The sequence below is a fragment of the Mobula birostris genome, chromosome 1 (genome assembly GCF_030028105.1).
Source record: "Mobula birostris isolate sMobBir1 chromosome 1, sMobBir1.hap1, whole genome shotgun sequence".
Lineage (NCBI taxonomy): Eukaryota > Metazoa > Chordata > Chondrichthyes > Myliobatiformes > Myliobatidae > Mobula > Mobula birostris.
The window spans coordinates 64,051,305-64,068,137 of NC_092370.1; the positions used below are offsets into that span (position 1 = coordinate 64,051,305).

At 40.1% G+C, this 16,833-nt stretch overlaps 1 protein-coding gene across 9 annotated transcripts in view; it reads left to right on the forward strand.

Moving 5' to 3' along the window:
* Positions 1-16,833, forward strand: part of LOC140196607 (E3 ubiquitin-protein ligase RNF31) — an 82,408-nt gene that overhangs the window by 32,205 nt on the left and 33,370 nt on the right. For 8 of the 9 annotated variants that reach the window (XM_072256112.1, XM_072256122.1, XM_072256132.1 and 5 more), the window contains 6 exons: positions 4,713-4,850; positions 7,322-7,444; positions 8,865-9,080; positions 10,378-10,538; positions 10,726-10,923; positions 11,894-12,076. In XM_072256112.1, the coding sequence (XP_072112213.1) occupies positions 4,713-4,850; positions 7,322-7,444; positions 8,865-9,080; positions 10,378-10,538; positions 10,726-10,923; positions 11,894-12,076 (1,019 nt within the window). The remainder of the gene's footprint in view (positions 1-4,712; positions 4,851-7,321; positions 7,445-8,864; positions 9,081-10,377; positions 10,539-10,725; positions 10,924-11,893; positions 12,077-16,833) is intronic. The other variant, XM_072256095.1, reaches the window with a different exon arrangement.

Below are 16,833 nucleotides of genomic sequence, written 5' to 3' on the forward strand. Positions count from 1 at the left end.
TCAAAGAATGCAGACCAACTTTTTAATCTCTAATGATAAGAGAATTCTCTCTCAAACCAGGAAGTACCCTGGTAAACCTCCCTCTTTTGGACCACTTCTGACGATGTGGTGTTCACCTCCTTTGGACCATCGTACTTTCTAAAATAATGGAACCAAAGTGTTACCCAGGTGTAACCTTGTCATTATACTGTGCTTTTGTAATATATTTCCTTATTCTGAACTCCAAACCCCTTGTGTGGCAGTAGAGGCCATTTGTCGTCTTAATTACTTGCTGCACAAGCCTGATAGTTTCTTGTGATTCAAATTACTTATTTGAAATCCCTCTCCATTAAAGTAAAAGTCTGCCTTTCGATTCCTCTTATCATGTGTGATCTCACAATTCCTCTTATGAAAGCACATGCAAAGTAGTGCCACAGTGTTTAGCACATAAGTGCATGCACTGAAACAAGATCCCTGCAGTTACCCTCAAGACCTCTAGGCAGAGCTCACAGCAAGCTGCCTCATAACCACTGGGAAGTGAATTAGTGGTTATCCATGGACGATACAGTACAGTGGTAGAAATGATTGTCATAAAATTGAAGGAAGAGGGGATGCAGGGTTTTTTGGTATCTCTCCCCCCACTTTCCCCCAAAAAGTGTGAGCTGATCAAGCAAAGAGGAATCGTTCAATTTAATAGGCTACAAACCAATGGAAGGAACGCCAGTGAATTATCTAATGTAATTCCAGATATTGAAAGATGAGGCTGGGATATGCTGTGTGAAGATATTAATATGACAGTATAGCACCTTTAATTACTGTCTTGTTTGCAAACCTTGTACAGTACGCCTCAGTTTTTTGGTGAGCTAAGAATGAAGGTTTGTAGGTATCTTCTGGAAACCCCACTTTCTACTGGCTATAAGACATACATGTGCTGTGTGAACCTATGACATCATTGGCCATCTGACTGACACTGGGCGAACATCCCTGTAACACTCACAGCACGCTGGAGGAACTCAGCAGGTTGGGCAGCATCCGTGGAAACGATCAGTCAACGTTTCGGGCCGGAACTCTTTGTCAGGACTGAAGAGGGAAGGGGGCAGAGGTCCTATAAGTCCTGACAAAGGGTTCCGGCCCGAAACATTGATTGATTGTTTCCACGGATGCTGCCTGACCTGCTGAATTCCTCCAGCGTGTTGTGAGTGTTGCTTTGACCCCAGCATCTGCAGAGTATTTTGTGTGGATGAATGTCCCTCTTGTTTAAGGGATGATGATGATTGCTGCTGCTTCACTTGCAAAGATCAGGAGGGAAGTTGCCCCCTTCTCCATCACTGTAGGGCTTTCCTTCTCGCCTGCGCTGCGTAGGTTTATCGTGAGGATCAGTGCACGTGGATAGATTAAACTCTTTAGACCGGGGGGCTTCCACAATGGCACAGCGAGCTGCGACGATTACAGTAACCACAAGGCTGAGGTTGAGTATCGGCGTTTTCCTTCTCCTAGACAGACTGCCTGGCAAGACTAACAAGTCCCATCCACCTGGGTTTGGAATCAAGAGTTGTCCTTGTCCTAGGCTGGCTGATGAGCCCAGCCTGCCCACCCATTTACACCACTGGACACTGGGTCACGCCATGATGTAGCAAACTCACAGAGATGCCACATGAAGCCATTGCTATGGGCAGAGTGACATATGCAAGTGACCTCCTGCATGGCAAACCAAACAGTGGTCCTGTGGCGATCATTACAGTGGGAAAGGAGAGGCTATGGTAGATACTTCACCTTCCTTAAGTGAGCAGAGCGTCCAGCCCAGGACTCACCTGTCCCGACCCATTCAAGGGAAACATTACTGGAAATGGCTGGGTCACTTTCACAGTGGTTGCAAAATAACTGGGAACAATCACCAACAGGATGTTATTTGGGCGGCACTGTAATGCAGCAGTTAGCAAGTCACTTCGCAGCTCCAGCACTGCGGGTTCAATTCCCACCACTGTCTGTGAGGAGTTTGTCCACTTTCCCCTTGACCACGTGGGGTTCTGGTTACCCCCCCCACCCCACACACATTCCAAAGACATACGTGGGTTGATTGGTCACATAGGTATAATTGGATCATGCAGGCTCATTGAGCAGAAAGGCCTGTAACCATGCTGTATCTCTAAATAAGATAAATAAAATTAAATAAAATTGCATGCAGTGGCATCGAAGTTGTGGAAGAAGGTGTTTCAGTTTGCTGTTTCAATTATAAAAATGCACATTTTAATTATTAACTTGTTATAGCAAAAGTTAATGGTGTTAGCTGAAGATGTTATCCTTCTTCAAAGAACGGGGTTTCCCCTTCTCCACCATTGATGTTGCCCTTACCCGCATCTCTTTCACTTATAAAACATCCACACTCATCCCATCTTCCTGCTGTGTTAACAGTGATAGAGTTTCTCTTCTCCTCACCTACCACCCCACGAGCCTTCACATCCAACACATCATTCTCCACAACTTCCAATATCTCCAAAGAGATCCTACCATCAAACATATCTTCGGCCAGTTAGTCTCACCTCAATGGTTGGGAAGATGTTGGAGTTGATTATTAAGGATGAGGTCTAGGGGTTCTTGGAGACACATGATAAAATACGCTATAGTCAACTCAAGGGAAAATCTTGACTGACAAATCTGTTGGAATTCTTTGAAGAAATAACAAGCAGGATAGACAAAGGCGAATTGGTTGATGTTGTGTACTTGGATTTTCAGAAGGCCTTTCACAAGGTGCCACACATGAGGCTGCTTAACATGCTACGAGGTCATGGTATTAGCATGGATGAAGGAGTGGCTGATCGGCAGGAGGCAAAGAGTGGGGATAGATTATGAAGACATGTAGTCCTGTTTTATTGTCATTTAGTAATGCATGCATTAAGAAATGATACATTATTTCCTCTGGTGTGATATCACAAAAACACAGGACAAACCAAGACTGAAAAAACTGACAAAACCACATAGTTATACATATAGTTACAAACAGTGTAACAATACCATAACTTGATGAAGAAGTCCGTGAGCACAGTAAAGTTCAAAGTTTCTCAAATGTCCCACATCTCACGCAGATGGGAGAGGAAAGAAAAACTCTCCCTGCATGCTGACCACAATCCAACTCTGAGTCATCTGAAAACTTCGAGCTCTGATCAGCTCTCCGACACCGAGTACTGAGCGCCGTCTCTGTCCGAACGATTCGACCTCTTTCTCGGTCGCCAAAAGCAGGCAAGGCTGGGGATTTTGAGGCCTACTCTCTGAAAGATTCCCGACCACACAGTAACAACAGCAGCGGACGGGCGTTTCAGAAATTTCTCCAGATGTTCCTCTGTGCTTTCACGTCTATCTCCATCAAATCAGAAATTGTCCACGGCCCCTATTTAACAGATACAACATCATTTCTCACCGGAGAGCTGCGCATGCGTGGTGCGCTGCCATCTTCTCCTCCCACTCTAAAGGTGTGGAAGGCAAGTGCAATGTTAGCATTCATTTCAAGAGGACTAGAATATAAAACTAAGGATGTAATGTTGAGACTTTTAAAAGCACCGGTGAGGCCTCACTTGGAGAATTGTGAGCATTTGATGCCTCTGAGTCTGTACTCACTAGAATTTAGTATCAACTTCTCCTTCCGGTTAAAAAAATTCCCTCCCCCTCCCCTCTTCTTCTATTCCTACAGTAGGCTCATATCTCCTTTCACTTGCCTGTCATCTCCCCCTGGGTTCCCTCGTCTTTCCCCTTCTCCTGTGGCCCACTTTATTGTCTATCAGATTCCTTCCTGTCCAACCCTTTACCTTTCCTACCCACCTGGCTTCACCTTTCACCTTCTAGCTATCCTCCTTCCCCTCCCCCTACCTTTTTATTCTCACATCTTCCCCCTTCCTGAAGAAGGGTCTCGGCCCAAGAAGTCAACTTTCTTCACAATGCTACCTGATCTGCTGAGTTCCTGAAGCATTTTGTGTAAGTCAGATAAGTTTTAAAGTACTTTTAAAGTTAATCTTTTATAGCATTTTCATCTATATCAGAAAATATGGTTTCTCTATTCCCTTGATTTATTTTGGTATTGTTGGTTCTTTTTGCTTCTCTCACATTTATAGTAATATTAACAGCAATATATAATAGGAACATAACCATAACCAAGCAAAGTGATGAGGACAGGAGTTTTGTCAAGCTATGAGACTTGTAATATGCTGTCAGAGGAAAAAAAAAAGGTATTCAAATCCCATTAAGGTCGATTGTGAAATTGAATTAATACAACTTAAATAAAAAGAATCAGATAAGTGGTTGAACGGTTGTAAAAACCCATCCGCTCACTTAGTCCGCTTTGCAGGCAGATTGCTGGTTACCGTGTCTGATACAACAACAGAAACCATATGTTCCCTTGATGCTACTCAGTTCATTTCTCACTCTTGTGTGAGAAGGTTCTTATATCTGCTCTTTGCCTACTCCCATTGAAAGTAATTAGTAATGTAATAAAACTTTAACTGTAACAGTTCAATCAGCAAGTTTTCTTTGTAATCCAAAGTAATATTTTGGTGGAGCATTCATCTGTTTATTTTAACCTCTCAAGCCATTCCTCAATTCATCTTTCTTGACTGAAATCAATGCTTATATCCATTTTCTTGGGCTTGATCCAGAATTTATTAGAACCTCTGAATTCTTATGTATCTTCATTGTATTAAATACTCTTTTCTATAATATAATTTTATTTTTATTTTATCTTTCAGAGGTTCATTGTATTGCAAAAGTGTCACCGTTGCATTGTGGGGAGAATGCTTCAAACAGTTCAGGGAAGAGATCTTATGAAACACAGCTGATGGCTCCGGGGATCAAATTATCACAACTGCCAGCAAAAGCTTCTCCTGGTAAGGGTATACATTCAGTGGGTACAGTACAATGGGAGCTGTACACTTAACAAAGAATGAAAATATAAAGACGTTTTCAGATTATTCTTTGGTGAGCGAGTTTGCAGGAAGCATTATCCATGCGTATGATACAAAACCTGAGGGATAATTTTACATTTTTTGTCACAGTGTATTCATCCTTCCTTGGAGGGAGGGGGATGGAGCAAACATGGGCTTGGTGACCTCTGTTTCAAATGTTGCTGTTCTGGAACACCATGCCTGATACACATTCTGACCTTTTAGGTGAGGCACATCAACCTGCTGTATTTCTCGGAGCTTCACAGTCCTTTTTAACTTGAATGCATTTCTCCTTTTAACATGGCTTACTGACAATGTGCATTGAACTCATTATTGTTTGGGATAGAGGAGGGCAGTGTGTAAAGCGACTTCTGTTGTAAACTTGTTATTTTGCTTTTTCTGACTTAATATCTTTCCTATTCCCTCATTCTTTTTCCACCCTTCCATTTCTAGTAGTTAATTTTGCATCCTTTAGGGACCACTTTGTCATTCTAATAGTGAGGAGGTTTAATACTAATACTTCCTCTTTTTCTTACTTCCCATGCCTTCTCTTCATTCTGCCATTAATTAGTCTAATCACCCCTTTGCCCTGAGGAAAGAAAATCATTCTGTGTTTGTTCTCACCACAAATACCCAATGTTGCCATGTTTTTATTTCAACTTTGCAGTATTTTGTTTTGAAATTTACAGTCCTGCTGAATTGGAAAAAAAAGAAAACATTATTTTTAGTTTTTGTATTAGCTTGTCTAACTGAAGGATTGGAATGATTGTCTTGCAATAAATCTGTGTACAGTGTACTTTTGTCTTAGTGGATAGCATTCTGGCCTCTGCTCCAAAGTTTGCAGTTTCAAATCTCTTTCCTGTACTGAGGGTGTGATGCTACATGGTGACAGTGTGTTCTTTTGGGTGAAATGCTAAACCAAGGGCCCAACTGTTCCCCTAGATTAATATATATTCCATGAAATCTTTTTGAAAAAGACCAGGCCATTTAACCCTTCTGTGCTAGCTAATAGCTTTACATAATCAACATTTTGATAAAAAACAGACTTTCTGATAGTTATCACTTTGCTACTTGTGGAAGTCCAAACTGGTAATTATTCATTATAGCGTTACTCTCTAGCTAGGTGTGAAAAGGTGTTTTATAAAAGCACATTGATTTCTTTAATTTTGCTTACACTGGAAGATCACTCAGAGATGTGGAAATGTGGAAGAAATTTGACTGTCCCCCTTATATGGCAATAGTTTGACTAGTTGCTCCTATTGCTCCAAGCTGCTGCACCCAGCTTACTGCCCAGTGCCTTCTGCCTTTGTGTTACTGTATGGTGGTGTCCATGTAATCAGTACGGGAGGAAAGTAACAGACTGACAACATGGACATGCAGAAATGGCTCATTGCTACAGACTCCCATAAAAGGTGTTTAACTCTCATGCATGATGTTTTCACTAATTTGCACTTTCCTGATGACTTCAATCATTACCACTTGGTGACCCTAAACATTAACTCAGTTTTTCTTCCTATAGATGCAACCTGACCTGCAGCATTTTTGTTCTTATTTTAGATTTGCAACATATGCAGATTTTTTTTTTTACTTCCATTAAGTTTTTTTTCTTTCCAAGATGCTGCACAGAATGTTTCCAGCATTTTCTATTTTTTGGATTTCTCTCTCCTTGCCTACTTCATTAAACAGATGAATAGGCAGCATGGTAACACAGCAGTTAGTACAACACTTTATAGCACCAGTCGTTAGGGCTCAGTTCCCACCACTGTCTGTAAAGAGTTTGTATGTTATCTCTATGTTGGACAATATCTAGTAATATGAGGAAATGAATTGTAGCAGCAGAAATGTGGTTTTTGAAGAAGATGCAAAGAATATCATGGACGAAACGAATATCTAATGAGGATGCCATGAACAGAGCAAACACAAAAAGAGAAGTAATGTATGAGATCATGAAAAGGCAACGTAACTTCATTGGACATGTGATTAGGAAAGAGGAGTTAGAATGTTTGGTAATTATGGAAAAGATTGAAGGGAAGAAAGCAAGAGGAAGACAAAAACATGATGATGGAGACAGCAGCCAGAGAACTGGAAATGAATACCAATGAATTGATCCACTTGACCTGAAACAGAAGTGTGTGGGCCATGGCAGTCAAAGCTCAAACTGGGTACGGCACCTGATGATGATGATGATGTTCTCCCTACGACCACATGGGTTTCCTGTGGGTAGTCCATTTTCCTCACACATTATAAAGATATACAGGTTAGGGTTAGTAAGTTGTAGGCATGCCGAGGAAGCATAGCAGCACTTACAGGCTGTCTCCTGCATGTCCACGGACTGTGTTGGTTGTCGAAGCAAGCGATGCATTTCACTATGTTTTGATGTACATGTGACTAATAAAGCTAATCTTTATCTTAAGTAGATCATGTAGCAAAGAAGAAAATTGATCCCGTAAAGCAAGCTGTAGATCTCTTTCAAGATTTGCATATTGACAAAGCGGCTAATACGTTTGACCTGCTAACACCTACCCCAAAAAATCAAGGTAAATAATTAGCTTGAAATTGCATGTTTAAAGTAAGTAACTTGCTTTTTTCTTAGTTGACCTGGTACTGTATTTCCATACATTACTTTGTGGGCTAGGAATTCTCTTAAATATAAGCTTTATTGTGCCACTAGATACTAGAAGCACATAAAAGTGATTGTTAAAGGCAGCCCGAGTTTTCATGTACTGTAGTAAAATATCTTAGGATCATTCTTGCGTAAGTCAAACAGATATTGAGTCCACTTGGCATACTGTATAACAGCAGTGTTATTCATTATACAGTGCAAGTTTGGCGCCACAGTTGTAAAATTTTATTGCCCATTGACTTACATGAAACTGTATGGCGTTTGAATGCACGAGTAGACCTTACTTGAAGGTGACATTTCTAGCCCACTATCCTACTTGAAGTGGTGTTATTAAAAGCCATCAATGAGAATATATACTTTTAAAAAATCATTGCATGTACTTATCTATTATTATATAGCACTACTAGTCTCAACCAAGTATTTATGAAGTACAATGTGCAATGGTGGGTCTACTGCTGAAAAGGACAGCCTGAAAGAAATTGTTGAGCAGTGTAGATGGATCCACATAAGGCACTGTACTCTCTGACTGGTCATTTGTAGCAATACAATAGAAGCAGAAATATTCTTTTCTCATTCTGAAAATCCACCAAATTTCAATGTGATCAAAGGATCCTGGGCAATTCTGTACTATATGCTTGCATAAGACTAGAATTATAGTGTAAACAAGTTTAACTTTGTAACAAATAATGCATCCAGGAGTGAGATAGATATTTAACTGTTAGTTGGCTATAACACGAACTTTACCTTCATGTGTATCCATTTACATAAAATACCCTTTGTTTTAAAAGAAATCAGAATATTTATTGAGTATACTAAGTCAAGTGATGATTGCACGTTCTAGTACCAATTGTTTGGCGACAATAAAGTATAAAGTAAAGTATGAAGTAGTTGGTTGGAAATGAGGTGGAGTGTTTGACTCACAGTATTTCATCTGTTGTACAGCTAGCTACTTTAAGAGAATCCAATTAAAGAGCATAAACAGCAGCAATGTCTTCAGCTAGGAGCAAGGAGTTATTTTCTGTAGCAATTCTATGAGTAAAAAAAAGTTGCAAATAAATAATATGCATTAAATCAATCTTAGTCTCTTCAAATAGTGAGGTTATTTGATTGATAGAATTATAGCTTCTATCCTGGATGTGAATACTACTGTCAGTGTTTGCAGCCTATAATGAAAACTGATCTTTAAAAAAATGTGCTCAAGAGGAAGGATGCAATTGTGAATGTTTCCTATGTGCAGTCTGATAGTACTATATTACACAATTTTGGATTTATGTTTGCTTTATTTCCTGAAAATATGGCTGATTTTACATTTTCTTCTGCTGGTATTGAATCAGGTTTGTCTTCATGTGGTACTCAGGATACAAGCTTGTTTGAGGACAAACGGAAAGTGCTGGTACTCAACACTCCTGCTGAATTGCCAGAGCACAGGATGAAAGATAAGCTTGTCATGTTTTTCCAAAGCTGTAGAAATGGTGGTGGGGAAATTGTTGACTTTCAGTATCCAAAAAGAATTGCAAGATCTGCCATTATCACCTTTGCTGATGCTAAAGGTAAAGTAAGGTTTGGGTGTACTGTAGATTATATAATGTGTTTCTAAACAGTAATGTAGATTCTACTTTTTGTACCCATCAATATGATTTTCTAAGCATTATTTGCATTCAGATTTAAAGTTTGCAACACACCAGCAGAGTTATACCTATCCCTGATCATAAATAACTTCATAGTTTTGTAGCCCAAAGCAGCTGAAGGAAGGAAGAGGGGTGATCAAATTTGGATGCAATCTGCATGGACAGTAGTTTCATACCAACCCGGCTTAGTAACCAGCACATGCTGGTTGTCAGTATAAAATTTAATTGAAATACTTTGCATTTCTGATACTTTCTAAAAGCAGCTGATGTAGTATTAGCAAAGGTCAGGTAGATCATGAGGAATAGGGAGATCAGATGAGCTAGTGAATGAAAGGTTACCGTTTCAAGATAAAAGGGTGAAATCATGATTTTTGAGGTCTGGGTCAAGGCATCGGGGGGCCTAATAGCAAGGTGGTTTCATGGTCACACCCACATGGTATGGATTTGGGGTGGAGATGTGCTTAAGTCATGTGAATTAGTGGAAGGCCTAAAAAAAGTCCCACTGCAGGGTTAGAGTGGAGGCTGTACCTAGGAAAAGGAAACTGTGGTAAGAGCTTTTTGGACCTCTTCATGGGTTTTATGAAAACCTGCTCTAGCCTAGGAAAAACTGGGCAGTGCAATCGTGTTCTAGTGTTCTATACTGTGTTCCGTTTTTGATCAAATTTTCTCATGTTACACACAAAGCAATATGGTATGTGTAAGAATTGCAAGTGCCTTGACTTCGAATACAAAATATGTATTCTAATAAAAATGACCTAATGAAAAATGAAATCAAATTTAATCTATTTACTGTTGGGGCCAAGTCAAGGCACGGGCCGGCTCAAATCACTGCTCCATGAGGTTTACTTGTCTCCACACTAAACTTCAGCTCCTCACTCCGCGAGATTTACTCATCTCTGCACCGAGCTGTGCCTGTGGCCTGCAACTATCACAGTGCGAACTTCAGTTCTGAAGGCTATTTGCTTACTTTTATTGTTTGTATGTCTTTTTTGCTTTTTCTTTCTGCACGTTGGGTGTTTGACGGTTTTCGTTAGTTTTAATGGGTTCTATTGAGTTTCTTTGTTTTGTGGCTGCCTGTAAGAAGATGAATCCCAAGGTTGTATCAAGTATACATACTTTGATAATAAATGTACTTTGACTTTAGAAATTGGATAGACTGTAAGTTACACAATAAGTTTGAACAATAATATGCATAAATTATTTCTTTTTTTTTATTCAGTTGCAGAAAGAGTTGTCCAACAGCGACACCATTTATTCACTTATAGTAATAAAATTTCTCTTGTGGAGTTGAAGTTTTATGATGAAAATAGAGTTTTGGCTGAAAATGACAGTGGTAAAAATATTTCCACTGTGGATGGGAGACGTAACCTCCAGAACTGGGTAAGTACTTTGAATATTGACATACTGATACATGTGGGCTAGAATTATAGTTTACCTCAGTTTATTGGGTTTTAACACCAACTCACTGCCTTGCAGATGCAATGTGGAGAAGCACATTGGTATAAAGCATTATGTGATAGTTTGAAATGTTTTCTTTTAATCATAGAGTGTTTTTTTTATTTGATAGCAAGGATTACCACCGAGTCCTATTGATCCTTCAAAGAAAAAATCAGAACTTTTTCAGCAATTACTGAGCACAGAAGACCAGAATTTCTGTGTTGAAGATGTGATGGAAGTTGTGCAGTCTGGTTTAAATTATGAATCGGCTTTGCGGTATCTCTCTCATGAATGTCCCATTTGCAGTGAACGTGTATCCTTTAGCAGGGTATGATATAATGTGCAGAATTTTTTTATCTCTCCTTTTATGACTGCCCTTTGGCTAGAGTGAAGTGCACTAAACTTTGCAATATTTATGACCCAAGTATTACACTTCCACCTCAGCTAGAACTGATTCAGAATATTACATTTCTGACCTGGTGTTTTATGTTATGGCAGAATAAAATCTGCTTTTTATGAACTTGGCAACATAATTTGGTAATACTAATTATGCATCAATGCTCCTGAGTGGGTAGTATACAGTTTGTCAATGCAATGCTAGAAATTCCTTTAAAGTTACAAATTTTTAAATAATTCCACATTTTTGGCCTAACTAATCCATCTTGGGTATCTGTTTGCCTATGACCTTCTGACACTGATCTTGAACTTTTTATCCCCCTATGTCACTTTGATCTGCCTTTTGGCTTTTATCCGTGAACCTCTGTGCATTTCTTCCACACTTACTGATTCAGTAAGACATTGGGCCCAATACTATATTGTATCCCAATCGAGATTTTATTTCTGACTGAGTTGCAAACAATCTGAGATTATCCCAAAAAATTAATGAATATATTGCTTCTAACTTTCTTCAGATCAGAAATTAATATATTGAACAGAAAGAGCTAGCACACCAAATTCTGGACTTTAATCTAGCTCCCATGTCCTGCATTATAAAACTGTCCATTTCAAACCACCCACCATTTGCCATCCTTCAGACATTTTTAAAAAGTTTATTTTCCCTTTTGCCCCACTATACTGTTGGACCTGAATCCTTGCCGACTTTATGTAATGAAATGCAGTCATTGCTATTAAAATTTATCGTGGAACTCATAAAAGTAATTCACTTCGTTTCAATTTAAAATGTATATATTGTGTGAATGCTATTTCTCAGTAGTTTATCTTAAATAGTGTGAGATAGATAAATGTGGTTCATTGAATAAATGACATAAATTTAAAACCTTGCTCTTTTATTTTTAAAGGTTGTCACAATGACTCACTGCAACTGTTCTTTCTGTGAAAATTGTTTTAAGAAATATTTCTCATTGGTCATAAAGGAACAAAGTATTGTCAACGTAGTTTGCCCAATATGTAGGACCCCAGATCTGAAAAGCTCCCATCTCCAAGAGGATATCACAGAATACTTCAGTTTCTTGGACATCCAGGTGAGAATTCTGAAACATAAGAAGAAAGAAATTGACCTTACAATATTATTGCAATCTTTGAAATGTGGTTGAGTGAAGGGCATGAGAAACATGTTAATGTTCTGGACAAGTTTCATACGTGATGGAAGGTGAACAAGAAAGTAGGGATAGCTATACTCTGATAAGGGAGTGTAACTCGACAGTGCGTAGGGAGGATATTCTGGAGGGATTACCCAATGAGACCATATGGATAGAATTTAGGAATAAGAGAGAGGGAATGACATTCTTGGGATTACACAATAGACCTCACAACAATCAATATGAAATTAGAAGAACTGACATGTAACACAGTGCAGAAGGGTGTAAAAGCAATAGTTTATAGTATTGGGAGTTTTAAACTTTCCCATTTATTGATTCATGTTGCCTTATGGAAAGGGTGCAGATGCAGCAGAATCTGTTGTTCATCTCAGATAGTCTTTGAAACGATGTATAGATAGTCGTGCCAGAGGGGGGCCTTAAATGATCTGATGTCAAGAAATGAGACCAGGCAGGTAGTGGGAATATTAGTTGGGAAACACTTTGGAAATTGGGATCAACTATAATTCTATAAGTTTCGAGGTAGTTATGGCAAAGGATAAGGTTTGTACTCAAGTTTTGGTCCTAAACTGGTTTCAAAGGTGAAAAAGAATATCTGGCAAAAGTAGATTTGGAGCTGATGCTGGAGGGTGAAGCATCATCTGACGCGATGGAGTTTTGTTCAAAGTTCAAAGTAAGCTTATTATCAAATTATATATGTGTCACCATATACAACCCTGAGATTCATTGTCTTGCGGGCATACTCAATAAATCAATAGGATAATAATATAGCCAGAATCAATGAAAGGCCACACCTGCTTGGCATTCAACCAGTGTGCAAAAGGTAAAAAATGTGCAAACACAAAAAGAAAGAAATAATAATAAATAAATAAGCAAAAAGTATTGAGAACATGAGATGAGCAGTCCTTGAAAATGAGTCCATAGGTTGTAAGGACATTTTAATAATGGGCTAAGGGAAGTTGAGTGAAGTTTTGGTTCAAGAGCCTGATGGTTGAAGGGTAATAGCTGTTTCTGAACCTGGTAGTGTGAGTTCTGAACTTCCGGTATCTTCTTCCTGATGGCAGCAAGGAGAAGAGACAGTGTCCTAGGTGGTGAGTGTCCCTGATGATGGATGCGGCTTTCTTGCGATTGCATTTCATGTAGATGTGCTTAATGGTGGTGAGGTCTTTACTCATGATGTACTGAGCCATATCCATTACTTTTGTAGGATTTTCTGTTCAGAAACATTGGTGTTCCCATACCAGGCTGTGAAGCAGCCAGTCACTGTACTCTCCAGTAGGCATTTAGACAGGTACATTAGTAGGTAGGGAATAAAGGGATATGAGCATAGTATAAATTGGCATCATGGTTGGCACAAACATTGGCCTGAAGGGCCTGTCGTGCTGTATGGTTCTATGTTAGCAAGGTTGTCAAACACATTTATAGAAGTTTGTCAGTGTTTTAGATGATATGTTGAATATTTGCAAACTCCTAACGAAATGGAGGTGCTGCCATGCTTTCTTCATAATTGCATTTATTTACTGGACCCAGGACATGTCCTCTAAAATAATAACACAGAGGAATTTAAAGTTGCTGACCGTCTCCGCCTCTGATCCTCTGATGAGGACTGGTTCATGGACCTCTGGTTTCCTTCTCCTGAAGTCAATAACCAGCTCCTTGGTCTTGCTGACATTGAGTTGGAGGTTGTTGTTGTGGCACCACTCAGACAGATTTTCATTCTCCCTCCTATATGCTGATTCATCACCAACTTTGATTTGGCCTATGAGAGCGGTGTCATCATCAAACATGAATATGTTATAAATGTAGAGCAGGGGGCTAAGCACCTGTGCTGATGGAGATTATGGAAGAGATGTTGTTGCCAGTCTGAACTGACTGGATTTTGCAAGTGATGAAATCTTCAGTCCAATTGAACAAGAAGATGTTGAGGCCAAGGTTTTGAAGATTGTTGATCAGTTTTGAAGAGATAATGGTATTGAATGCCGAGTTGTAGTCGAAAAAGATCGCCCTGATGTATACATCTTCGCTGTCCAGATGTTCCAAGGTGAGTGAAGAACCAATGAAATGGCATCTGCTGTGGACCTGTTGAACCAGTAGGCAAATTGGAGTGGATCCAAGTTATTTTTCAGACAGGACTTGATATGTTTCATCATCAGCCTCTCAAAACACTTCATCACTGTGGATGTACAGTAAGTGCTACTGGATGATAGTCATTGAGACAGATTACCATGTTAGTCTTAGGCACCAGTATAATTGAAGCCTGTTTGAAGCAGGTGGGCAACTCAGTCTGCCGAAACGAGAGGTTAAAAAAGTCAGTGAACACTCCGGCCATTGGATCGGCACAGTTCTTTAGTAGTGGCTAGGTACCCCGTTTGGGCCAGATGCTTTACATGAGTTCATCCTCCTGAAGGCTGCTCACATGTCGGCCTCAGAGACTGAAATCACAGGATCATCGGGGTTGTGGTGTTTTGTGATGGTTCCTCCATTTTTTTGACAGTCAAAGTGAGTGTAAAAGGCATTGAGCTCATCTGGAAGTGAAGCTCTGGTGTCGCTTATTTTAACTTTATCAGAGTTGATAGTATTCAAGCCCTGCCGCAACTGTCGAGCATCATTTGTTGATTCACGTTGTCCGGAAATGTCACTTTGACCATGGATTTCTGGAGAACATACCTGGATTCTTGTAACTTCCTTGGTCACCAGACTTGAATGCCTCTGATCTGGCGCTCAGCAGATTATGGGTCTCATGGTTCATCCAGGGTTTCTGACGGGGGATAGTTTTGAATGGTTCTGTGGGGACACACTCAATAAAGTCCGTGACAACCATTCAGATCCTCAGATGAGTCATTGAACATATCCCCATTCACTGACTCAAAGTAATCTTGTAGTTGCTCTGATCACCTCTTCATAGTCCTAATCATTGGAGCTTTGCTCTTTGGTCTCTGCCGATATGCAGGTAGGAGAAGGACAGACTTGTGATCTGTGGTAGACATTCCTTATCTTAGTATAACAGTGTGTTGGGACCTCTGATGCTACAGGTTATATGCTGTTGGTAATTAGGCAGGGTTTTCTTCAAATAAGCCTGGAAGTTGTCATTTGAAATGCATTGAGATGGAATGTTTCTTGTTTGGAGACAGCATCACGCAATATCTCGAGTGCTGATTATAGTCAGCAGCTGGTGGTATGTAAACTGCTGTCAAGATAATTGAGGAGAACTCTCTTGGTAAACAGAACAGACAGAATTGTGAAAGAGTCATCAAGAGTTCAGAAACAGCACATTGGATAAGGGTGAAGGGCAAAGGTGTTAAGATTGGGGACCTTTGGATGACAGAAGCTATTGAAAGTTTGCTCAGGTGAAAAAAAAAGGAAATGTATGGCATGTATAGGAAATTGGAATCATTCAAGTTCCTTAAGGAATATACAGAGTGTAAGGGAGTACTAAAGAAAGAAGGGATAAAGAGGGGCCATTAAATATCTTTGGCAAATAATATTGAGCAGAGCCCTTGTTCTGTATTAGGAGCAGGAGCAGCTAATGAATGTGTGGGTACTCTGAGGCAACAAAGAGGTAATCTATCTGGGGAAAATGGGATATGGGTGAGATCCAAAATGATGACTCCTTATCTGTAAATCACCACTGAGAAGGAATGTGGAGGATAGTAAGTTCAGGGAGGGATGCTGATAGACAGGAGCATGTCATTATTACGAAGGGGAAGGTGGTAGATGTCATGGAATACATAATAGTTGATAAATCCCTAAGGCTGTATTGAGATCTGTGTTAGAATGCTAGAGGAAATAAGGGAGGTGATTGCTGGGGTTTTGACAGATTTTTACATCTTTATTAGCCGCAGGTGAGGTGGAGGAGAGTTAATGTGCCTTAGCTGTGACTTTATAAGGCACTGGTGTGGCCTTATGTGGAGTATTGTGAATAGTTTTGTGCCCTTCCCAGGTGCCAAGGTCAGGGACGTCTCGGATCAAGTCCACAGCATTCTAAATGGGGAGGGGGTGTGGGGGAACAGATTTGGTACCCATTGGCGCCAAAGACATTGGTAGGATAAAGGTGGTCCTGAAGGGAGAATTTAGGGAGCTAGGTAGAAAACTGAAAAGCAGGACCTCCAGGGTAGTAATCCCTGGATGTCTGCCTGTGCCGCATGCCAGCGAAGGTAAGAATAGGATGACTTGGCAGATGAATGTGTGTCTGAGGAACTGGTGCAGGGGGCACGGCTTCAGATTTCTAGATCATTGAGATCTCTTCTGGGGAAGGTATGGCTTGTACAAAATGGATGGATTACACCTGGACCCGAGGGGGATAATCCTTACAGGCAGGTTTGCTAGAGCTGTTGGGGAGGGTTTAGCCTAATTTGGCAGGGGGCTTGGAAACTGCGTGATAGGGCTGAGGAAAGGCAGTTGGTATACAAGCAGGAGTAGTGTTTAGCGAGACTATCAGGAAGGACAAGCAGATGATACGGCAAAATTGCAGTCAGTGGAATGAGTTGCATTGTAACAGGTGGACAAAATCACAAAAGGTGATAAATACAGGACTGAAGATGCTATATTTGAATGTGCGCAGGATATGGAATAAGGTAGATGTTCTTGTAGTACAGTTAGAGATTGGCAGGTATGATGTTGTGGGCATCATCGAGTTGTGGCTGAAAGAAGAGCTTAACTGCCAAAGATCAAGTCATGTCTAA